The sequence below is a fragment of the Melanotaenia boesemani genome, chromosome 1 (assembly GCF_017639745.1).
Source record: "Melanotaenia boesemani isolate fMelBoe1 chromosome 1, fMelBoe1.pri, whole genome shotgun sequence".
NCBI classification, from domain to species: Eukaryota; Metazoa; Chordata; class Actinopteri; order Atheriniformes; family Melanotaeniidae; genus Melanotaenia; species Melanotaenia boesemani.
In genome coordinates this window covers 40,168,582-40,194,227 of record NC_055682.1, presented here as the reverse complement: position 1 = coordinate 40,194,227, position 25,646 = coordinate 40,168,582, and the positions used below count along the sequence as shown (strand labels likewise).

The 25,646-nt window shown below is 40.1% G+C and overlaps 1 protein-coding gene across 2 annotated transcripts; it reads right to left on the bottom strand.

Moving 5' to 3' along the window:
* Positions 1-13,161: 13,161 nt before the first annotated feature.
* On the bottom strand, positions 13,162-25,327 carry mtfmt (mitochondrial methionyl-tRNA formyltransferase). 2 transcript variants are annotated; one of them, XM_041984758.1, is made up of 9 exons: positions 24,977-25,327; positions 22,542-22,739; positions 19,846-19,968; positions 17,344-17,446; positions 17,192-17,267; positions 17,029-17,120; positions 16,877-16,949; positions 14,062-14,135; positions 13,162-13,904 (listed from the first exon to the last, which is right to left on the bottom strand). In XM_041984758.1, exons 1-9 carry the CDS (start codon positions 25,192-25,194, stop codon positions 13,722-13,724), a joined length of 1,140 nt encoding a protein of 379 aa, XP_041840692.1. In that variant the 5' UTR covers positions 25,195-25,327; the 3' UTR covers positions 13,162-13,721. The 2 variants fall into 2 exon arrangements, with proteins under 2 accessions (XP_041840692.1, XP_041840702.1); XM_041984768.1 differs by having other exon boundaries at positions 13,784-13,904; positions 14,067-14,135.
* Positions 25,328-25,646: the final 319 nt, after the last annotated feature.

Sequence of the window (25,646 nt, the reverse complement as noted above, 5' to 3'; positions counted from 1 at the left end):
TATGAAGCATTACCAGTAGTTGCATGTTGTTGAATGAATATTGAAATAAGATCCTCTTTTCAGTTCTTGTAATTGTAAATCAATGCCTCACCAGCCATGAAATTCACTGCATGTCACTGACATTGGGGTACCTATTTTGGCCCTGTCCTAAACTCTAAACTTTTACATAACTGACTAATATAATATACGAATATATGTAGTTTTGTCTTAAAATACTTATAAGACTAAACTACCCCTCAACACGCTTCTTGCAATCTTTGGTTGCTCTGACCACTCGTTCTCTCTCCCTCCGTGATTACAACAGGCCCTCAAATTTGGTATTGTTGTTGCAAAGAAGAAAAATCCCATCAGTTTCTGATTAATCTGGAACAGCTTGTCACCTCTGCAGCAGCTCTATTTTTAGTGTGTATGCTGATTAATGTTTTGCTCATTTTCCTTACACTCTGTATGTGGCTTGGCACAGATACCAGCCTTTCTTTTTGTCCTTTACTCCAGTTACTTCTGGTATGCTTGCATCTTGTTCTATTACAGCAGCAGTGGCTCAGGTGGTAGAGCAGGTTGTCCAATAATTGGAAGATTGGCAGTCCAATTCCCAGTCCCCCAGTCAAGTGTTGTTGTGTCCTTGGGTGAGACACTTTACCCTCCTTGCCTCCAATGTTGGCATTGCTGGTGTATGAATGTGGTTATGAATGTTCAGTGGTGGTCAGACTGGCCACGTTTCCGTCAGTCTGCCCCGGGGCAGCTGTGGCTACACATGTAGCTTCCATCACCAGGTATGAATGAGGACTGAATGAATAATGGATACACAATGTAAAGTGCTTTGGGTGCCTAGAAAAGCGCTATATAAATCTAATCTATTATTATTATTATTGTGTTCCCTCACTGTCTTCTGTATAAATGGTAAAATAGTCTGTACTTATATAGCGCTTTTACCCAAAGAGCTTTACATATATATCACATTCACACACACAGATGGCAGAAGCTGCCATGCAAGGGGCTCAACCACGACCCATCAAGAGCAATTAAGGGTTGGGTGTCTTGCTCAGGGACACCTCAACATAAGCTCTCCAGACCGGTATCAAACTGGCAACCCTTGGGCTACAGGATGACCACTCTTCCCACTGAGCCATGCTACCCCATTTATAAATACCGACATTTATAAATAAAATGTGTAGAGGAAGGTCACGAGGTTCTGACTGAGGCTCTGGAATGACTTTCCTGCTTATGGTACTGCAAAAATAAACATGTCAATAAGATGGAATAATCAATTATTTTCACACAAATGATCCAAACTCCCTCCATTAGACAATGAAACCATTCAGCTGAGGTTGTTCTTTTTCCTAACAGAATAAGTCAGAATGAAAAAAACAAACAAAAAAAAAAACAAACAAACAAACAAACAAACAAAAAAAAAACAGAAGAGACATTAGAAACAGTTTTTGCCTCCAGAGTCTCAAAAGTTAAAGAGCAAACATGCATGTTCAGATGGGCATGCACAGGATGGGCCGAGCACTCCTTCATCACAACCTAAACGTTATTTATCCTGAATGTGTTGACGGTACCTACGTTAGATTACTTGTTTTCACTTCAGAAACCATTCTACATTTTGGTATCACAATTACACACCAGAACCTCATTCACACAGTTAAAATGATCTGGTGAATGAAACACGCTCACTGACCAAGTGATAACAAGACACATTTTTAGACATCACCTGGAAACTGATTGTCTTTTACTGCAGTGATGGAGAGGAAAAAAAGAAAGAATCCTGCAGAGTTTATAGCCAATCAAACATCTCTGTTTAGTTCAGATTCATCTACCATTTATTTAATCCGGAGTTTTACACAGATAGAAACAAAGCAGGAGAGAAATATCATTAGTAATCTTCTAAACCAGTGGTTCCCAACCTATTTTCCTTGAGGACTCCTTCATGCAGCGACCAAAAACGCCATAGACCCCCCCTCTGCCCCAGCGGAAAACATGTTTGAAGTCATGCTTTCATCAGGTGAAAGCATGATAATTATGCATTCTGGCTGAATCCTGTCCTTTCATAAAACCAAAGTTAAAGTAATGATCAACACTCTTTGTGTGTGTGTGTGTGTGCGTTCATTTATTTATTTATTTATTTTAATAGGTATGAATCATCTCCACTGTTGGATTTTTCAGTACATGGACCAAAACAGATGAAAGCACAAGGTGTAGCCTAAGTTTTTATTTATTTTTAAAGTAAGGATATATGAAATTATTGTTTCATAGCAGTTTTAATTTTAGTAGCATCATACCCAGCATCATCCCAAGCATCAGCTCCCCAGCATCAATTAAAGCATCACTCCCAGCTTTATCTTCCAGCATCTTCCACAAGCATCATTCTATGCATCATCCCCCCAGTGTCAAAGCATCATACCCAGCATCATCTCCAGCACCTGCTGGTGTTCACCAATTAGTTGGGGGTTACTGCCATGACAGATACCAACGACCTTACAGCCACAGCTGCGGCTGGCCGCCTCAACAATAGACGCATGGAACACAGCCCACTCGGACTCAATGTCCCCTCATGTTAACCATCCCTCACCCTCACCCCTCATGTTAACCATCCCTCACCTGGGACATGGTTGAAGCTCTGCCAGAGATGGGAGTTGAAAGTCTTTCTGACAGGAGACTCCGTCAGATGTTCCCAGCAGACCCTCACAAATTGTTTGGGCATGCCAGCATCCACCTGTACCATCTGAGCCAACTCACCACCAGGTGGTGATCAGTTGACAGCTCTGCCCCTCTATTCACCTGAGTGTCTAAGGCATGAGGTTCCAAGTCCGACGATACAACAAAGTTGATCATCGAACTGTGGCCTAGAGTGTCCTGGTGCCAAGTGCACATGTGGACACTCTTATGCCTGAACAAGGTGTTTGTTATGGACAATCCATGACGAGCACAGATGTCCAACAACAAAACACCACTCGGATTTAGATTGGGGGGGGGGGGCATTCCTTCTAATCACGCCCCTACAGGTCTCACTGTCATTGCCCACGTGAGCATTAAAGTCTCACAGCAAAATGAGGGAGTCCCCAGAAGAGTGCTCTGCAGCACCCCTTCCAAGGACTCCAAAAAGGGTGGGTACTATGAACTGCTGCTTGGTGCATAAGTACAAACCACAGTCAGGGCCCGTCCTAAGATCTAAACAATAGAGGACGGCATTGTAACATAAAGATACTTGGCCTACTTGAATCTACAGAAGGAAACGATGTGATCGCTTTTCTACAAGGAGAGATCCCCGTGATGTTGGACTTGGACCCGAAGTTTCAAATGCTGGAGATGCAGTGAGCGCACCGTGTCCCTACTGGCCCGCCAGGATGTGGCCGAGGAGAGAAGGAGCGACCGCGGCCCGTTATGGTTAACCTGCTCCACTACCGGGATAAGGAAGAAATACTTCATGCGGCCAGGGAGAAGAGGCAGACCTCGTGCTAGACAAGGTTACCCACTTACCCCTGGACTGTTTGTGATTGCCATAGAACCTTTAGCACAAAAACTGAGAAACAACACAGAAGTTAATGGCATTACTGTGGGAAAAAAATCATCATAAACTTTTATTATATGCAGACGACATGCTGGTATTCTTAACACAACCTGAAAAGTCTATTCCAGCCCTGTTAAAATGCATAGATGATTTTACATTATTATCAGGATATTGTGGGTAATTGGGACAAATCAGATGCAATGCCAGGTCACTTCCCCTCTACTTTGTTTAAACAGTGGAAATTTTGGTGGTCCTCAAATGGTTTTAGATACTTGGGTGTACAAATTACCTCTGACTATACTAAAATGGTTAAAGTGAACATAATACCAATACTTGAAAAACTAAAAATAGACTTTGGTAGATGGTCCAGAATACATCTCTCATTATGGGGAATATTAACTGTATTAAGATGATAACTGCACCAGTGATTTATTATCTGATACCTAATATACCATTACACATTCAAGATTCATACTTTAAGGAACTGGATGCTTTAATTCGACATTTTCTTTGGGGAAATTCACCACACCGCCTTAGTCTTAGAAAGCTTCAAATGTGTGTAAAGAGAGGGGGGTTTTCCCTGCCTAACTTCAAATGGCATTACTGGGCAATGACTGTGAAGCAGCTAAGATCATGGCTGCCTAGTGCCCCAGACAAACCCTTTTGGTTTCAAATAGAGACAGTGGTAAATAACAGACTTTCTCCTTGGCTGAAGTTATTCGGTCCCACAAACTTAATCATCCTATAATTGCAACTGCAAAATCAATGTGGTGTAAATTACACAGAGAAGGCCGCTGGGATTTTATAAAATCACCTTCAGCTCCTTTATGGAATAATAAGAAAATCCTAATTGATGGGACACCAGTTGATTGGGCACAGTGGCGTAAAACCGGCATCCTTTATATATGTCACTTATTTGATCGTGAGACCAAACAATTTCTAAGCTTTGATCAGATTGTTAGTAAATATAATCTACCACGTAACCAGTTCTGGAGATATGTCCAAATGCGCAGTTCTTTATCTAAATGGCTAGGAAGCCCCCTCTGTTGCCCTACGAGTAGTCCTGTGGAAGTACTGCTTTCTAGATCATCATCTAGTAAAGGTATTACATCTAAGATTTACCACTTACTGCAAAAGCAATTAGCTGATCCTCTTTCTAAAGCTAAAGGATATTGGGCTGAAGACCTGGCGGAGGACATATCTTCAGATGAATGGAAATCGTGTCTTTATAATATTAATACCATGTACAAAGAAATAGGCAGCAGGTTTATTCAATTAAAGATAGTTCACAGATGGCAGCAAACACCACAACAACTACACGAGTGGAATTTGATACCCATGGACACTTGCTGGAGATGTAATGGTCAGGGTGCTTCAATTCTACATACTCTGGAGCTGTCCAGCACTTCAGGACTGGTGGAAAAACATTATGGAGGTCATTTTTAGTACACTGGACAGAAGATATTTCCCCCAAACTGTCTGTGCTCGGCTCAACCACAGAACATCTGGATTCTCACTTTTCGCCCCATGAAAAGAGACGGATAATTTCGACTCTTACCACTGCTAAATGGATTCTGTTAAGACACTGGCGGCAAAAACATCCACCTCCATACGAGGAGGGGTTGACGACGATGGTTAAATTGACCTCTTATGAAAAAGTGACTTATGTACAATTAGATAAACTTCATCAATATGATTGTGTTTGGTCTTCCTTTACCAGTTGGCTTTCTGTCACATAAGGTATGTATATGTGTGAAACTGGAGAGTGGTTGGTGTGGGGATTGTTGTGTGTAACATACCTCACAGTATTGTAAATTTTATCATTTTGTTTTGCCTAAACTAAAATTCAATAAAAAAAAAACTGTGCATTGTAAAAAAAAGAACAAAAAAAAAACCAACAAAAAACAAAACAAAAAAAAAAAAAAACATCATTACTTAAAGATCCTGAGTTTATCAGCTACTTCAAAAGAGAATGGTCCTTATATCTAGAAAACAACGACTTGCCAGAAACTTCAGCGTGTGTTCTTTGGGAAGCAGGAAAAACAGTAATGAGAGGGAAAATAATTTCCTTTTCTTCTCATAAGAAAAAGAAGGAAACTTTGAGAATTTCAGAGTTAGAACTCAGAATTAAATCCTTAGAGGACGCTTACCATGTCTCCCCAGAAGAACACACACTGAACGATATAAGGAAAGCTAAACTTGAACTTAACAAAATAATAGATAAAAAAAAAAACACAATTCTTGGTGCAAAGACTTCGTTTGGAGAACTTTGAACATGGAAACAAATCTGGAAGGTTCCTGGTTAATCAGTTAAAAACAAACAAGGAGAAAACAGCAACATCCAGTCAGAGATCCAGAAGGAAACATCAGCCACGACCCTGACAAGATAAATAAGACTTCTAGAGAATTCTATAAAACTTTATATAAATCACAACTAAATGCTGCTGATGAGAACATTGATCAATTTTTTAGTAAAATCAATCTTCCAAAATTAAAACAAGAAAATAAAATGTCCTTTGATTTACCTCTTTAAGTCATTGAACTCCATGAAGCTCTCCAGCATACGCCCAACAATAAAACACCTGTTCCAGATGTTCCCAGCAGGTTATCCAGCAGAATTCTACAAAGAGTTCTGGACAATGCTGGCATCCACTTTCTACAATATGATATTACAAATAAAGGAAAAACAAAAAATACCTTCAAATATGAACCTAGCTAATATTACTCTACTATTAAAACCAGGTAAAGACCCGACACTTCATTCAGTTACCGTCCAATTTCATTAATAAATGTAGATCTCAAAATAATCAGCAAAGCTTTGGCCAGAAGAATAGAAAAAAATATCCCCTCTAATAATACATCCTGACCAAACAGGCTTTATTAAAGGTAGACATTCCTCTACTAACACACATAGATTAATTAACATCATAGATTATTCTACTCTACATAATCTGGAATCCACAGTCATTTCTTTAGACGCAGAAAAAGCATTTGACCGAGTAAACTGGAAATTTTTATTTACAAGATTAAACAAATTTGGGTTTGGGTCATCTTTCATAGACTGGTTAAAAATATTATATAACAACCCAAATGAATGTGTGAAGACCAATGATCAAACCTCTCCAAGCTTCTGTTTGCAGAGAGGAACCAGACAGGGCTGCCCGCTTTCTCCATCACTCTTTGCTATTTTTATTGAACCCCTAGCTGCTGCCATAAGACAAAATAAAGAGATTAAAGGAATCCATGCCAAAAATATAGAACATAAGATAAGTCTTTATGCTGATGATGGATTACTTTTCCTCCAGAACTCACTGACATATCTCTCTGAGACAAATTATCTATTCTGTTTCTGTGCAGGTGTAGCAGTTGGTTGTCTGGTGTTTGTTTGGACTGAAGAGTCTTTCTTTTTTCTACTCTCCTTAATTTCTGTTCACGCTTCTCCTTTTTTTATTGGTCCCCTCCGGTCAGGTCCAGCAGTTTTATTTAAATTCTGCAATTCAAAATAAAAAAATAAATAAACAATAATTTAAATTTAAAATGAGATTACCAAGAGGAGCCCTATACCCATAAAGCTTCCCTAGGCAAAGCAACACAGCAGACAGACCATCATTCTGCTGCTACAATCTGGACAGGACAAATTAAAAAGATAGAAAGAAAAAGTAAACAAAACATTGTTGAAGAGGTGGAGGTGGTAGAGGAATACCAGTGCCTCAGAGTTCAGCTGGAAAACAGACTGGACTGGAAATGCAACACATAGAAGCATCTAGAAGAAAAGAACAGAGAAGACTTCTGGAGGTAGCTCAGATCCTTCAATATCCAAGAGGTGTTATATTCTATCAGTCAGTGGTGGAGAGTTTAATCTGCTTTGCAGCATCTGTCAGCACCATCAGTTCCAGTCACTATGGTTACAGGCTGTTGTGGAATCTTATTTATCAAAGATCACACACTAAGTGAGAATCAAACAAAGTATTTTTAATAAGAGCTGATCCGCAATGAGAAATCAGCAGTCAAAGACATTTTGGCTGTGCAAGTCTGAACAGATACATTTGGCATTGGTTTATATAAACTAGCATGAGCTGATCACATCAAGACAAATCATTAGTCCTCTGTTTCAAAGAAATGTTAGTAAATGAAGCTCACTCAATTCTTATCTGGGTACAAGTCATCCTCCTTCCTCAGTAAAACACAAGACAAGGTTTTGTAACAATACAAAGTGCATGTATATAAAATTTTCCATTACAAGGCTTAGATGAGTCATGCTATGGTTCAATCTGCCTTTTGAATTACTCCACAATCCTCGTCCCAGTATACCTTCACAGGAAGGACTGTGGGAAAAATGTAAGATTTCTAGTTTCCTCCGCAGGAGATCATGGTTCATGAAGGTCCAGCTGAAGTATCTGCACAGATGTCGTCTTTAAATTACCTGAACAGTGATTTTTGTTAGGTGATGCTGCAGTTCTAAAATCAGGATTTATTAGAGCAGAGAGACGGTCTGGAAATTATTTTATTAAGGGAGAGTTGAAATTAAGTCTAAATGAGTCCTAATTTCTGACAAAAGAAACAGAAGAATGTGGGAATGATTTCAGCTCAATTATTACACACATTTTTCTGGTTGGTTAAAAAAATCTGTGTGTTGGTCTGGCTTTGAGTTTATATGATTTCAGTCTAACATGTTTAGATGGATTTTAAAAGTCCACTATTGGTCTGACTAAGGAACATGTCTTAAACAAACAAGATGACAAGATGGTAAGCATTACACAACACTGCACCCCTTCACACACCAAAAAGTAGTGTGTTCTGACAGAGGCTTCTTCAGCTCTGCTGCAACAAACAACAGAACAGGAAATCCTTGTTCCTCCTCTTAATTATTATTTTAAACAGAAGTCTGATGGTGGTATCAGGGCCACCAGAACAGGAGACGTTTAGACCAAATCTGGACCAGCTGTCCTGTCAGTAGAAGGAGGTAAATTCTGGGAATACTAAAATGTGATTATCTTTAATTCTTGTTTTGCCTGTGCTGTATTTTATTGTTTTATCTCTTTTTGTACGATGTTGTTATTCCATCTTCTTACCTGCTTTGGCACCACAGACGAAAATTAACATTCTTTGCTATGTATGCATGTTTATATCATGCTTTTTGATACTGATGTTCATTCACTTGATCTTTCCCAATTAAATAAAAATAAATAAGAGAGTTCTGTTAAAATTACTTTCATGCACACATACACCCACCCACACCCACACACACAATAGTGTGCTGTGTCAGCAGAAAGTGAACTTTCAAATAAAATCTGATGACAGGAGGACAAGCTGTTCCCTCCGAGTAAACTGGAGCTTTAATCATGTTTTTGAGTTTCATATTAAACTTAATTTTATTTCTGTCACTATTTTACCAGCACATTACGTCACGAACATTCATTTGGTTTTAATTAAGTCAAAAAACTAAGAGTAATGTCAAATAATGAAGAGGGAAAGATCCAGCCGTATTATTTAGTCAGTAATAATGATCATTCAGACACAATGTAGGAAGATGGAAGATGGAAACTGTGCACGTTGGATCTGGAGCAGCTTACAACTCCCTCTCTGTTAACCAGATCTGGTGCCACAACGTTCTTTCTACAGCAGAAAATTAACAGGGAAACTTTAAAGCAGTTGAAGTTACAGAGAGGGATCAGTAATGTCATTATCAAACAGAAAAACCTGATTATCAACTCCAACTAGTCAGCTCAGTTTTCCAAAGTTTGAGCCTTTAGAATGACAAACCTCTTGAAGGATCTGGTGTACTGAAGCCATCTACATGATCACATCAAGACATTTTAACATATATTTAATCAGCTCCTGTATAAATGGACCAGAAGTGTGTGTTGGAACTGACAATCTAATTCAACTGCATGGAATTTAATTCAAGCGACCAACCATAATTATCCTGACGGATCAGAATCAGAACGACTTTATTGTTGTACAAGTACAACGAAATTGAAGGATGTAATCATTTATGGTGCTCGATTAAAAAACAATGAAAAGCACTGTAATGAATTAGATTTCACATACATCTACATTCACACAGGTATACACACCCATATGTATTGCACAGTACACTCTCCCTGAGACGATTGTTTTTAAAGATATGTCTGAATTCTGTTCTGCAGAAACTGAATTAACTGGAAAAGTTATGCAGCTGATAAAGAGCCATTTCCCATATGCCATAAATACTATTGTTGAATTATGACAAAGTTTCATAAATTTTTGTAAAATGTGGTGTCAGAGAAGTCTGTGTGTTTACAGGAAGCTGTCATGAAGGAGATTAGCAGAGCAACATGAGGCACCGTATGAACATCTGCAGCTTAAACCACATTCACCATCACATCTTCATTTTTTCTTTGGGATTCATTTAATTTCCCGTGAATTTTCTAGATGTAGCTGTTTTCAGGGCTGAGGTTTTTTTTCTGCACTGTGAGGATTAGGTTGATGGTGATGAGTTTGCTCCAGAAATCTAATATCATTCTAAATGATGATACCAAATCTCTTTAATATCACATCAGCATTTAAAAAAAATGTGTCTTCATTTACATGGAAAAGAGAATTTATAATTAATAAACACACTGAAAGACTTCAGCAAGAACAGAGCTGTTTCCAAAGAACCTTTTTTAACTCTAAAGATACAAGTTAGGACTGAAACCAGCCAGCCAAAGAAAGAATGACTCAACTAAAAGTTCAACTTAGACCATTTATCATCTAGACAAACAGTTGCAGGATTGTATGGTCAAATGTAAACTAAAATTCCACCTTTTCAACAGCAAATCATCAACAAGTCAACATGACGGTACAAAGCTGGTTGGAGTTACTTACACAGGACTGGAATTCAGAGAGCAATGGTCCACCATCATCTCAGGAAGAAAATCCAGCTTAAAAGAGGCCATAATGGAAATATCCTTCCTTCTTCCTCTTTGGGGATAAACTGGCACAACGATCAATCAGGTGGTGGTAGTAAACTCCAGATTTACGCTTGCTGGTAAGCCCCTGGTGACTGGTATAATAAGGCAACTCGGGAGGGGTGAGTGATGGGGGGTGGGGTGGTTTGGGGAATCGTGACAGTAAAATAAAAAAATTAAAAATTTGTCCCAACAAACTAATCTACATGGAAAAGTCCTCCACTGAAACACAAATGACTGAAGTTAAGGAAACAGCTTGATATAAGACGTGAGGAAACGGACACAGAGTGGTGGGCCTCACGTTGGCTTTCCAGGCTCTGGGACTGGGACTAAACTCTGCATGGAGAGCATGGAGACAGAGGGATGCTGGGAAAACTGGGGCCACAGAGAGTCATGGCCATTTGGACCACCACAATCAAAGTGCTGATGATCCATGCTCTTTGTCTATGTTTCTCCGAGGCCAGCAGATCTGGCTGCAGAGTCAGATAAACAGGGTGTCAGATTGATGGTGATAAGGCCCACTGGGCACAGGGAATGAAAGGGGGAGCAACACTGCCCCTGAGCCAGGAGCTAATCCCTGGACTTGCCCCACCAGGGACGAACAATCAGGTTCCGGCCTGAGGGGGGTTGTGTTTGCCCTGGTGTCTGACATGCTGCGCTGTTTTAAGTGACATCTGTGAGTGTAAAAACACAAGTTAGGAAATATCAAATATCATTGCACTCACATGCAGGAAGCACCCACACCTACATGTTGGACTAGAGGTTCATTATAGAGATAAATGTGATATGAAACGACATATTCTAACCAGCATGCAGGCAGAAGTTTGTTAAACTCATCACAGTAATTTACTGAATTACCTGAAGTAAAATCTTCAAAACCTGGAACGATATTCTTGTCTAAACTAAGCAGTAGTTTTCCAATAAATTTCTTTTATGTATACTGAGGTTTAGGGTATAGTGACATGGATCTGTGTACGATCCTTTGACCGGTAGTGTTGGTGTCCGCATGTCACCTGGGGCTGCTGACGACATCTGAACCTATTACGATCAGACACTCCAGAGGCTACCTGCTCAGACTCAACCCTGTGGACCTGGTTTTCCCTCATCTGGTGGAACTTGTCAACAGCCACAGGAAAAACAAGAACAAAAAGCTGAAGTCAAGCTTAGCAACAATAACTTTGGTTCAGCATGGGACTGTTTTAGGGCTTTGGTTGGACTGACCAATAATGTGAAGAAGAAAAAGGTCTCACCAAATGGGTTCACATCAGACCAGGGGCCTCATTTATCAAACTGTGTGTAGCAAAGCAGACTACAGGTGGCGTACGTAAGGAAAAATGGGAAACTCACACAAAAACTTTCCGACTTTCCGAAGCATGCGCACGCCCGTCTTACGCCTGTTTCCGTTCATAAATCAGAATCAACTCTAAAGTGGGCGCACGGGAGGGAGCGCCTTGCCACGCCCTTATGGTGGCCATAAAAGGTCAGGTGAACGCCTATAATAAATATTCATCATATAATTTCCATGATGGCTCGGAAGGGGGAAAGAGGGAAGAAATGGACTTTTTGGAATGTGAGACGGAGATCCTGATGGACCACGTTGAAAAATGTAAAGGTTTAATTGGTGGGCACGGCGTGGGCATTACCAGGGTCAGAAAGGCAGAATAGTGGCAGCAGGCGGCAGATGTTGTCAACACAGTGTCAGAAGACATTCCAGAGGCATCATAACGTGTGGCTGGATATCTCAGTCGGTAGAGCATCCGCCTGCCATGACCACAGGGGTGAATCGCTTTGGAGAAAAGTGTCTGCTAAGTCACAGTGCTGATGCAGGTCATTTGTTTTAATTTATAAATATGTACAGATACATCTGAGATTGGTAGCCGTTTTCTTTCATGGTGCCAGCACCATCAAAGTTTTGAACTATGTTTAGCAGGCTCACAATCACTGTCATCCGTGAACTTCAGTATATGATGGCTTTCAAATGTGCGAAGGCAAAAGACGTGTATAAAGTTTATACCAAGGGTGCCCAAACTTTTTGCCTCTAAGGGCCAAAGTGAAAATGTACCAGTGAGCCGTGGGACAAACACACAGACTTTAAGGGCGAAAGACAAATAAATGTAAATCATAGTTCATTTAATTATTGTTCATGCATCCAAATGCACTCTTGTCTATCAGTGCAAATAACATGCTATGAACATCAATGTGGCAAAATAAAGACAGTTAGACGGAGAACAAGCAACAATTGCAGGCACTAAATTGTAACCAAATATAGTGTAAATTTTATCAACAACAAACAATTCATGTTCAACAAGCAAATTGCTACCACTAGTGGGACAAATGAAGCTGATCGTTAGACATTACTAGCCTGTCAGTGTTAGGTTGCACCTGGCTCACAGAAAGGGTGAGTATGTCATTGAGGTGTGAGGCAATCTTTTAAGTGTGACATACTCAAAATAGTTTTGGTATCTAATTGGTGGGCCAGACATAACAGGCTGGCGGGCCTACTTTGGCCTGCGGGCCCTACTTTGGGCACCCCTGGTTTAGACGCTTGAGGAAATCTCCTGACAGAACAGTGATCGACGGACAGGATGTAGAGATTGTAGAGTCCTGTAAGCATTTAGGAACCACTACAGACAATAAGCTGATGTTTCAGAGTAATACAAGAAAAGCCAGCAGCGTCTTTTTGTCTTAGGAAACGCTTCAAATTCCAGGTTGACGCAACCCAGATGACCATGTTTTATTGTTCTTTTATCAAGTCTCCATTTGTTGGCTCCAATTACTGAAGGTAGAACAAAAATCTACTAAATAAAGTGGTTAATGTCAGCTCTAAAATAACTGGCACTGCTCAGAAAACCCTACAGGAGCTTCACATCAAACGATAAAAAGCAAAATCCATCCTGCTAGCCTGCTCACATCCTCTTTAAACATTCGTTTGTACCTTCTGCGATTGGCCTACTAAACTCCAGGAGAAGATAGCCGTTACCTGTTTTTTCCTGATTTTAAATCCTTTATTTTAAAATTGTTTTGAAATCCTGAGGCTATTTACCTACATTTTTACCCTTTTCTGATTGAGTATACTTACTTCATTTTACAATGAATATGTCATTTGCTGTTGCTCTCACTGTTGCACAACAATTTCCGTATTGGAGACAAATAAAGGGATTGAGTCATTCATTTATCTGGTAATGATGGATTTAATGGATTTCTGTGGGAAGTTTCAGATATTTTTTTTCCAACCCTGGCTTGTTTGTCTTAGTTCAACATTAATCTGTCTCGTGTCCTCAAGATGTTGAACTCTTTCTCTTTGGAGTCTCTGTAGTTCCCGGTTTTCTACTGACAAAGTGTCCTTCATCGGTCGTATCAGGTGTGTTCCTCTTGGATGTCTGATGCAGGTATCCATTATAGAAATCAGCTGCTGAAAGCCGTTTTTTCAGGAGAATGGCTCTAAATCCCACCCAGCCATCCTGAAACACAAGAACATTTCAGCTGCCAAAACAGTAACTAAAACAACAAATAGAAGTCTCACCTTCAGGCCTTTAAAAAAACAACTCTAATTATATATATATTTAAAGTAAAAGTTCAAACGGAAAATAATTCTGTTTTAAAAAGAGGTGGACAAACCTTACAGCAGACAGCCAGGACATCAGCCTCCTTCAGGTAGGACACAGAGCCAGGGAGGGGCTTCTTCCTCTGATCTAATGACAGATGACAGCTCAGGGTCAAAGATAAGGACTTATCTTCACCTTTTAGCCTCAAGTATCTGAGCTTCTCATATTCCTGTAATTCTCCTCATCTGCTACTGCTGCCGTCTGGAGTTTGCTGCAGGTTAACATGATTACATTCCAGTCATTAAGCAGACACTTTTATCCAAAGCAACTTACAGTAGTTATGCAGTAGCGTTAAGGGTCTTGCCTAAGGATCCAACTGGTAGGTGTTAATATTTGTCCCCTGAGGGAATCGAACTCTTGTCTCCCACATGGAGGACAAATGCTGCTCCAACTGAGCTTTCCAGCCGCTACATATTCCTGCAGTTTTCCAGAACTCCCATAAGAGAGACATTGACATAAAAACACCACACAGATGCACAGAAACAATGTTCTCTGAGGGTTCTGCAAGAAGGAGCTTCTTAATGGAGGTCTGTCTTAGCACAGAGGCTGATGCAGACGTTAACATCTGATGCAGACGGTAGCATCTGCTGCTAACATTAGCATCTCAGGCTGACAGAGTCGGTTCATCTGTGACTGACTCACCTGTTTTACTAAAGTATAATTATCCAGGGTCAGAGAAGAAAGTAGCTGTGTCCGAATGTCAAAAAAACGTAGTGCACTCAAAATTACCCACAATGCATCTTGATAAGTAGTGCGCATCGATGGTCACTAGACGGGTCAATATAGACCACAATGCATTGCAGGCACAAGCTCAACGTGGCGCAAGGAGGCGAAAAAATATTTTCTATTGAAAAGATATGCGACAAAGAATAAAATACAACATAAGGAATAAAAATAAAAATATTTACACGCAACTTTGGTTTGGATTTGGAATGACAACTTGATGTGCATTGTGGTTGCCATGGTGACGGCTGACTATGTAGTGTGCTATAAAGTGCAGCACTATGTAGTGAACAAGGGGTTAGGGAGTAGGGTGGACACAGCCGGTGAGCTTGACCAAGCCTCATCAAAGCACCCCGGCTCGCTTGTTTTCATAAACGCCAAACCAGGCTAAAGAAAAAAGACAAAATGAATCCACGGCTCATTCTCAATCTGCCCCCTACACACTACAACCTCACTACAACCTCCCAGTGACGTCACACTCGCAGCTGTGGAGGGCGCTTTAATTGGAGGGGGAGAGTATAAATAAGATTGGCAGGAATGGGAAACCCTATACCCGCCAATGGAAAAGAAAAGCACTCATCGCCATGGCAACAAAAAGATGCCCTAATGTCTTTTTTTTTTTTTTTTTAAGTAAAACGACCATCAATTTCAGAGCTGCGCCAGCTGCCTCGTTTTTCTCAGTCCCTGAAACATCATAAATTCAGTAACCATTACAATGACAGGAGCTACATTATACCTCAAATACTTTTAAGTGTTTCCACAAGTCTTTCAACCTTCCCGTCTTCCCTTTTTCAAAATTATAACTTATTTTATTTTGTTGTTTTTTATGTTAGATTTAAATGCCTGCTAAACTGTATCTTAAGCACCAACATGCTGTTCTGCTTTCTGTTTTTGTTTAGTTTTTGATTCATGAATCCCCTAATGTTATATCTTTGCACTTTTACACTGTTTAACTTTTATGTGAGAGGATAAAAAAAAGGAGAACAAAAGAAGAAACTTTGAACCAGAGTCAACCTTAGGGCTTTTCTGCACTTTTTAAAAACATTAGAGGATTTAAATTCAAATCCACAAGAACAAGTCTTTCAACCCCGTCGCCATTTGACATTTCCAGTCAAACTTGTGCTTACATCAAATCAAACGTCAGCTTTTAAGATTGTTAGTTTCATTTGATCCTCCTAAACCTTTTGTGATTTTCAGTGTGACAAACATGCAGGATACAAACAGAACTCATGTTTGAAGGCTGTTTCCTTCACTTCCGCCAGCTGCAAAAGTCGTTGAGAGTGTGGAGCGTTGCCGGCTCGATATTTGAAGGCCACTCGCCCTCCACCCTATGTGGTTTGGGACAGCCCTTCATATGGCCGAGCCTCCATGAGAACACACAGACAGAGGGGTATGGTGTAGGGGGAAGTTTGGGATTGAGCCCAGGAGTCAGTAACCCTACTGAGTGCATGGTCATTATAATTTTACCTCAGTGGATTAGTTTTATTTTTTAATTTTACTTAGCCCCGAGTGAGCAATTACTCGTAATGGCGGCTTACAAAGAATTAAATCATATTTTATTGTAGGAGACAAAAGTGTCGTCTGCATATCCATCTTCTGCGTCAAGCATAAATGAGCCTTTAGTCGCTCCTCCTCAGCCTGGTCTGGTGTTTCTGAAACCAGTTAAACCAGGATGCTCTGACCAGGCTGGTCAACCCCTGCTATCTTCTCTGATACTGGATGACTTCATTCTACTGTTGTGAAACAGGCTGCTGGACTGGAGACCAGTTTCAGGGCTAGAGGACGGAGGAGAAGATCTTCGGACAAATGTAGCTGCTGTTAAAAGGGGAACAGTCCAAGATCCTGCAGCTTCATTTCACCTCAACAACTGATTTGGGGATAGATAAAAATCACTGGCGTTCACAGTGATGCTGACGCTTGTTTTCCTCCTGATTTAATCCACTGATAGTCTACAGGCGCAGGATGCAGACCAACTCGTCGTTAACTTGATCAGTAATTATTACACCGTTTCTACACGTGGTAATCAATGATCAGAAACTGATCAGATCTTTTATATAAAGACCTGATGAGAAGAATTAAAGACTTTATTATTCTCACTAACTCACCTGATATGTGACATTTTCCTACAAAATCCAGAAGTTTTATTGTCTTGGTCCTCCATACAGTCCTCAGAGGTATCTGTGAACAGATGGGGATGAATGTGAGACCAGGACTGAAGCCGGAAGTCCAGGCCAGATATCTGTTTTGTTTTACTTACTCGGGATCCGATGGCACGATATAGGCGAGCGATCTGCTCACAGGTCTGCTCCTCCCACACGATCCAGCTCATACCTGGACCGATTTTTGGAGCTGTTGGAGAAAATTAAAATCCATGTCGGAAATGTATTTATCTTTTATGTGTGTGTTCAGGACGTACATACCAAACGTTTCCCCCGTCACCGCCTGCTCTCTTTTATTTGCCATTTTCTCAGGAAGTTTCCTCAACGTATCGATCAGCTGAAATCAGACACGGGAGCTGTTACTGCTCTGTTGTTGGGAGGATAACCGACTTCTGTGTGTCACACCGACTCACCAGACGAGCTCCTTTAGCTGCCAGAGCTGCTCCAAGCTCATCAGCCGTGCAGCCTTCTGGTACCGGATGGAGCTCCTCGTTGAGAATTGGACCGATGTCAAACCTGGGCGACAGAAAGAGCTTAATTAGTGGGGTTTCTGTCAGATTCCACAGTTTAAACTGCTGTTTTCTTGTCTTTGTATTAATATGACAACAATCTCACATGTTTCTACATACAAATACACAAAACAAAAATGTTTAACAAGTTTATATGTCTGTTGCTACATCACATGCTCTAATCTATAAAGGTTGATTTTCTGTCCGGTTGAAATGGGATGCAGAGACTCTGCTGTCTGCTCTGACCGATGCAGGAGATCCCGTCTGGTTCATACTTTTCCAAACCTCACAGGAAACAGTTTCAGCTAATTTACTCTGTGTTCCAGATGATCCTGCATGCAGGATTTAAGCCATTTGGGTTTTAGTTTTTCTGTTTATCTCTGTCAGTTTAGATCACTGATAACGATCTCAGACAGGTTTGATCTTCAGTTTCCAGCTGAGCTTCATTAAAGGTAAACTACTGAAGGAGGTTGTTCCACATGATTAATATTAAAAAACATGTCATGGACACACGCTCTTATGAGGTGGTTTGTCAGGCGTGTTGATATAGAAATTTATCGCACACGTGTAATGGAAACACTTATTTTGCATTTATTTGTCCCCGAACGTGACGTAGGGGTCACAGGCATTGAGAGAGGACTCTTATAAGTACCTGGGTGTTCACCTAAACAATAAACTGGACTGGACTCACAACACAGACGCCCTGTACAGGAAGGGTCAGAGCAGGTCTATCTTCTGAGGAGACTGCAGTCTTTTGGAGTGAAGGGGGACTCCTGAGGACCTCTTATGACTATGGTGACATCAGCTGTCCTGCTGGAGAAGTAGCATCACAGAGAGGGAGAGGAAGAAGCTAGAGGTCAAGAGGAAGTCCAGCTCTGTCCTGGGCTGTTCTCTGGACTCAGTGCAGGAGGTAGATAACAAAAGGGTCCTGGTAGAACTGGCCTCCATGCTGGACCATGACCCCCCCCTGCAGGACACCCTGTCTAGCTTCAGGGACAGACTGATCCATCCTCGCTGTGCGAAGGAGAGATACTGCAAGTCTTTCCTCCTGCTGCTGTCAGACTGTACAATGAACACATGTAAGCTGTCTTTACATGTTCATATACCGTACATGCTCACCCTGACAGACCAAATACTGTACATGTTACTATTATTACTTATTAGCTGTGTGTGTTCTACTTCTTCTTCTACTGTTGCAACAAAGCAACTTTCTCACTGAGGAACTAATAAAGCTTTTTTATTCTTCTTATATTCTAAAGTAATAAAATCTTCATATGGGACTGAAACTACAAATGATCTGCCAGCCTGCATCATGAAAGATTCCTGTAACCTGTTTTAATGAATACTTTATTTCATCAAGTTCTCCATTTGAATCTTTACATGTAAACTCAATACAGCATAATGTTATTCACATTAAAGGCAACTAAATCCACATATATGTTGTAGGTATCACCACTGATCAGAATCTGCTATTTAAGAGACTGAAAACCTCATTTCCAAGCTGAAAGTAAGTTTTTTTCTCTCTCTATGGAGTTGGGCTGATACTGATGTTTTGAGTTGGTAGGTGGACAAGCAGCTGCATGTGAGTCACTGTTGTGCTAACTTTTAGCATTAGTTAGTAATTTGGCGTCATTACTCGTTAGAAAATCCCACTAGCAAAACAGCGACATGCCTCATATGCAGGGCTGAAGTCCCCAGAGGCGACATGAACGCTGCCTAATTTAACACCAGTGACTTTATAAAGCATCTGGGTTGTCATCACGTGAAAGAGTACGAGGAGCTTGTTGGACTTTCTGTAGTAGACCTCCAAACAGAAACTTTATGAGGAAATTCTGGTCTCCTCAGTAAGATCCAGGCAGAAACTATCCATGAACTTCCAGGTTTATTGATGAAAGAGTTGTTAAAGTGATATCAAAGAAGGTCTCTGTGGTAACACAAAACTGGATCTGGAAACAGGAACATTTTCAGTTCTTTACAACATGTTTGATGCTTGGAAACTGTTCTTCAGAATAATCTGGAACTCTGGATTAATAGCCATGTTTTCATTGTTGGTAGTTTTGTTCAATAAAATCCAGATTATTATAGAACCTGATATCATCTTTTATGATCTTTTTCACTCCACACTGATTATTCAGGGGAAAAGAAGAAAAACAACAGATTCAGAACAAGCTGGAATGCGATCTAGTGGTTAATGGTGCGTTTCCTCTTTTTTGCCTGTAGAGGGGGACCGCCCTCTACAGGCACGTCAAACGTACTGCATCCATGAAGATAATAAATCTCAACGTGATGAAACATGGAGGAATTCTCACGTCAGCTTTGGCTCAGATGATAAAACGTCTATGTTCTGTCCCCATGTTTTACTTTATCAGATTATCCAAGAAGCACTGAGAGTTTCCATGTGCTTACTTGTGAGGGAGGATCTGCATGATGCTGACTCCGGTCATAGTGTCACCGTGGATGATGGTGTGGAAGACGGGAGCTGGACCTCGCCACCGTGGCAGCAGGCTGGGGTGAACATTCAAAATCCCACTGAAACAAAAACACACGCTTTATTTTCTGCTTGTTTTCTGCCTCAACACATCTGTAAACAGTCAGGTCCTGAAATAATTAACTGTTCACCCAAACTTATTCAGGCGGCAGTTTTCCACAAATTCACATCCAGGCTGGAGTATGGGTTTGATCCAGGGATGTTAAATATGCAGAAGACTTTGTTTTTCCAGAGACAAACAAACAGAAATAAACTGGTTGAGAATCCTCTGAAGATGTGACACTAGAACGAGTTTTCTCTGCTGCAGGTCTTTATAGAAGCACGTCTCATTCTCTACTGTCCTGCAGGACAGGAGATCTTGAGGACCGGACTTGAGCTTCCCTGGTGTAGAAGCTGGTCTGGAACAAAAGATGGTTCAAGATATCAGGAACTGGCCCGGACTCTGGTCTGGAGCAGCAGATGGATATCCCAGATATCAGGAACTTTCCTGGATAACAGGGCTGGGAATCCTCACTAATTCCCTGAATCGATTAAATTCACAACAGCCTATTTCGATTTGATTTCAATTCAATCCGATCCCATTTGATATTGATTCAGCTAAAGCTAATAATGTAACACTACATATTTTTCTTGACTATTAAAGACATTTTCAGATAACTGTTTTCATTTCAAATAAAACACTGAGTGCATCTTCTTGACAATCAAAATCTGTAATAATGTGATCTGACACATCTACATTCATTTCTGAAGTACCAGAACAACACAGTGTTTCCCCAGATTCAGAGCCAGAAATACCGTGTTGGAAAAGAAAAAAAACCCTCAGGACAGAAACAAGTGAAACATTTAAAAGTCCTGATGAAGCGTTTCATTCAGCGGAGTTGCTCTAAACATTCTTAAAGTTCAGCTCTCAGATAACGTGTCCATGTTAATAAAACCTACAAAGAATACTGGATCCATTTAAGCCCATAATACGAATTTCTTTCAGTGACGTGAGATTCAGCTGGATCAGCTGTGCGCGTTGCCATGACAACCGTGAGGCTAACACTGGAGCAGGAAAAATCCTCCATCTGCTCCTCACTGGAGCAACATGCTTCCATCTCCACCTGCCTGAAAGAATCTAGAAAACTCTCATATTTCTGTCTGATTTTCAGCTGGCTGACGTGTTTACCGATGCGTGCACTCTGTCATCTGACGGAAACCTGTGTGTGCGCGCACGTGTTTGTGTGTGTGCTCACTGCCATGGACACAGAGCAGCTATGACATGCCGTCATGGAAACAAGATAAACGACATAAGACTGTTTACTGTTTGATAAAAGGACGAAGTGTAAACCTGTACTAGAGGAAGTGACTTTAAATGACCATGTCGGATTTATTTCCAAGTACATTTGTGTGTGGTGACATCACTTCCTGTTGTTTCGTTACAGCGCCCGTTAGCATTAGCAGCTAATATGAGTGCCATGGTCTTAACATTACTCGCTAATGTGAGTGGTAATACGCTACAAAAGACTTTACAGGTGAATGTAATCCACACTGCTGAATGAAAACATCTGAACTGACATCATCTCAGCAAGAGAAGCTGATTTTGGAAGGAGGCGACACAGGAAACCAGGTGTTTGTAGATATGCTAAGATCTCACTGTGCTCTGCAAGTTTTCTAAATCGAAATTGGATTTATTTCAGATGAATAGATTTTTTTAAACCCAGCCCTACTGGATAACGTAGAAGGATCTAAGCTCCTTATGAATAGTGAGGACAGTTTATTTATTTCTGCAAATGTTTGGGTGAAATATTATTAACACGTAGTTAATAATATTTAATATCAAGTTGGGGTTGGGGAATTAATCGAAAATTAATCGAAACCGACATTCAGAACCAATAACTGACGTAAACTTCCTCATGTCAGTTATTTAAATTCTCTCTTAAATCTATTTTTAATTATTCATTAAATGACCATACATAGTAAAACTGTGTTCTATTAACTTTGATTTCTAAAAATAAAACGATACTAAAATTATTGCTAACTGATATTGATTTGAAGTCGTATCGCCCCGCTCTATATCTATTTCTGTGCTACGTCTGTTTGTTAGTACAATTCTCCCTCCTGAGGAGTGTATCAGACACACCTGAAATAAAAGCCGAAGCGTTGGTCTCTTGGCTCGTATTCATCTGAATGTTTGCAGTCTGCAGCAAAAACACAGAAACTGTCCTCACTGTTCCTATACTTCTGGAGGGAAGTGTATGACATCAGATAGATGAACTTTTTAAAGTTTCTATAGCTGAACATCTAAACTCTGGAAATACTCAGACGTCTTTCTGAACATCATCACTTATTCTGCTTTTTCTGACCTCTACTTCGTTCACAGGAAATATGAGTCTGTAAAAGTCGTGTGATTAAACACGTGGTATTCAGCCAACACTGTCGTTAATATAACTGAGTGTCCTTCCATAAATCTGCTCACATGAAGCTTATCCATCTAGTAAAAAAACACATTTCTTTATGTTGAACACTAAAGGGCGTAGTCTGGATACCACACATGTTTAGGACATGAGGCGTGAAGTTTAGGTTACTAAACTAGAGAAGCAGCCTCAGCAGAAAAAAAAAAGTGAATGCTGACTATGGAAACTTGCTGATGAGTCTCTGGTGGAGTAAACATCCAAACGACACCACCACGCCGACATCAAACTGTCCGTAGATGCTGTTCAGAGGCCAGCTGTGGAGGGTCAGCTTGTTCTGCTCAGCAAATCTCTTCACTGGGACGTCATGAGGTAGTGTAACAACCTCAAGGGTCTCCACGATCCCTTCACCGGAATTCCTGGAGAAAAACACGGGGGTTAGTCCTTCTTCACCGAACTTTACGATCTGAACCAGTCAACATTATTCAGGTATCTGAAGACATGAACGTCTCCTGTTAGCCATGTCCTTCTCATGTCTGAAATAGTCCTTTGACAGCAGGAAATATATATATATGTATACTCTTTCCTTTAGACCCACTGACTGATTACAGGATTGTAGACACCTGTAATGCTAATTAGTGGACACACCTTGGATTAACACGTCCCTTTGGTCACATTATTTTCAGACTTTTCTAGAGGTACCATCATTTTTGTCCAGGCCTGTTTCATGAGTTTATTTTTTTAAATAATTCTGTTGAAACATGGTTGAAAAGCAATGTCTGACTTTCATTAGTTAAATTTCATAGAATTTTTATTTATTATTACTTTTGTCAGATTTAAGTTATTACTGAGACCATTGTGAGTTTTTCTTTCATTAACCGAAGGGTACCAACAATTTTGTCCATGTCTGTATGTATGTATATACATATGTACATTATATATATATATATATATATATATATATATATATATATATATATATATATATATATATATATATATATATATATATATATATATATATATATACACACACACACACACATAGGCCTGTGTCTGTAAACACAGGTCTATAAAACCCAAACCTAAAACATACAAACAACATACAGAATAAAAAGTGAAAAAGTGAAATACATTAAAAAGCAAACAAACTGTTACACCAATGCCGTCTCAGTTTAGAAGTGAACAGCGACAACAGCTTTCAGAGGCTAGCTAGGGCTTTTATAATGTGGTTTTCTGACTTATCCAATCAACACATAAAACTAAACATTAGCTGCCTTAGGAGTGCCTCAATAGTTGACACTCTTGTGGCCACAAACAACTGACTGGCACTATGCCACCTAGGGACACCAAAGAGCAACCTCACTTCATCATTGTAGGTTATCTTGAGCCTCTGCATACTCATTTTCCTGTAGTTTGACCATGGTTGTCCAGAATAAAACGGTGTGACTGGTTCTGAACAGGGAGCACTTCACAGAATCAGAGCACATAGAAAATGTCCTAACCATGTTAGCCTGAGCATAAATTTTACAGCCCTGTTGATGGAAGTCTGTCGTCCCTCCAGTCGCAGACATGCCCTCAGTACTTAATTTCCCTCACACACAAGCAAAGGACAGTCCGACAGATAGAAGATAGGAAAAGTTGAATTTCACTTCTAACTTATCATTATTTGTATTTTCTTAGCATTATATTCTATATCATAATCTATGCCATACTAAGAACACACCTTCCACATTTGCTGTAAACCAGCACTGTATGGACCTGGTCATCTACATACGGATGACTAACAACAGTGTTCCCTACAAGACATCCAGTGTTTGTCCTATTTAACTGATAAAATAATTCATCCAGATAAACATTAAATAAAATAGGGGATAAGGTTCCTCCTGGACGAACTCCCTTACTAACACAGAATGGAGAAGACACAACGTTGTCCCATTTGACCTGGAATGTTTGATGGGCATACCAAAAGGATAAAACTCAACAAAAACACAGAAACACCTCTATCTAGTCAAAAAGGTAAGTCCACAAAAGAATGTTTTCTTTTTAAAAAATATATTTGACTATAAATAAATAAATAAAACAAATATTTGAATACATAAATTTGACCTTAAGTGAAATTTTCTCATTTTTCTTATCCTGTGAGCAACCTGTATAAAATTGATTGAATCGCCAGAATTTCAAGTTTTAAAAACAACAAAGAATTTAACTGAGGGTCAAAACTGAATTTGTGTTCACATCTCTTTACTTTGTTGAATATGAAATGTTTCTAACACATAAAGGAGCAAATTTGCTCTATTCAGGTCTCCAATTGCTGTAAGAGAAAGGTTCTTTCTAGGCCAAATATGTTCTTGTGCGTGTTGGTGTGTGGGTGAGGAATGCTGATGAGACATGAAACACTTCCGGTGGTCAAAATGCTGCCAGTTTACTAGATATTGACTTCTTACAATTGTAAATCAGACTCAATGGAGTCAGTGCCTCACCGCACGTCACCGCTCTGCACACAGGTTCAGAAGTAAAGGATTTCATTTTTAAAAATTGATTGTTATCATTAGTCCAGTTACCTGAAACCTAGAGGAGCCCCGCCATGTGCACATCTTCCACAACCATGAAACAAGAAAGCTAAACAACACCATTGCTTTGGCCTCAACGCTACCTGCTGGACGTGAGGAGTTTCAGGGATTCCACGGCGAACTGATCGGTACCAAAGAATAGGAGCCTCCACGGTCGTCCCGATGATGATGATGACATAAGTTTATAGCACCACTGTTTGCAGCCATTAGCGCACCTTCTCATCTCTGTCTTCAAGCAGCAGTGATGGAAATGATGGAGGCTTTTCAGAAAAGCTCCACTTCTTCTTCCGGTCGTCCACATGGTCGGATCAGTTTCTGTCTCAGGTCAAAACAAAACGCGTGGAAAGTGTCATCCAGGAAAGTTTGGCAGACTTTGGTCTGTTTTGTCCTGTCTGTGCTGCCAATAGAGGACGCAGCCATGTTTTCTGCTGCACTTCCGCTTTCTTCTTCTCTTTCCGGTTAACACTCATGTAAGCTGATGGTGTTTAAGCGCCACCGTTCGGTCGGGAATGGTTAGTGCAGGATGACTGAGACATGACCAGCGGGGACAGCAGGAGGTATTTATTCATTTTTATTTATTTAGACCTGAATAAAACCAATAATATCGATTGACAGTTATTCAAATGACATGTAATTTAAAAGCAAATATAACAAATAGAAGTAGTAATAATAATAATAATAATGATGATAATAATAATAAATAAATAAATAAATAAATAATCCTAAAAAAATGACAGAATACTTTGACAAAGT

Excerpts from the sequence above, each read along its gene's own strand:
- mtfmt (XM_041984758.1), bottom strand. The coding sequence starts at position 25,194 with ATGTGGACGACCGGAAGAAGAAGTGGAGCTTTTCTGAAAAGCCTCCAT. Across the intron at positions 17,121-17,191 it reads GGTGACGGGGGAAACGTTTG|CTCCAAAAATCGGTCCAGGT; the intron begins GTATGTACGTCC and ends TTTCTCCAACAG. Across the intron at positions 13,905-14,061 it reads TCCTGGCTGTCTGCTGTAAG|GATGGCTGGGTGGGATTTAG; the intron begins GTTTGTCCACCT and ends CTTGTGTTTCAG.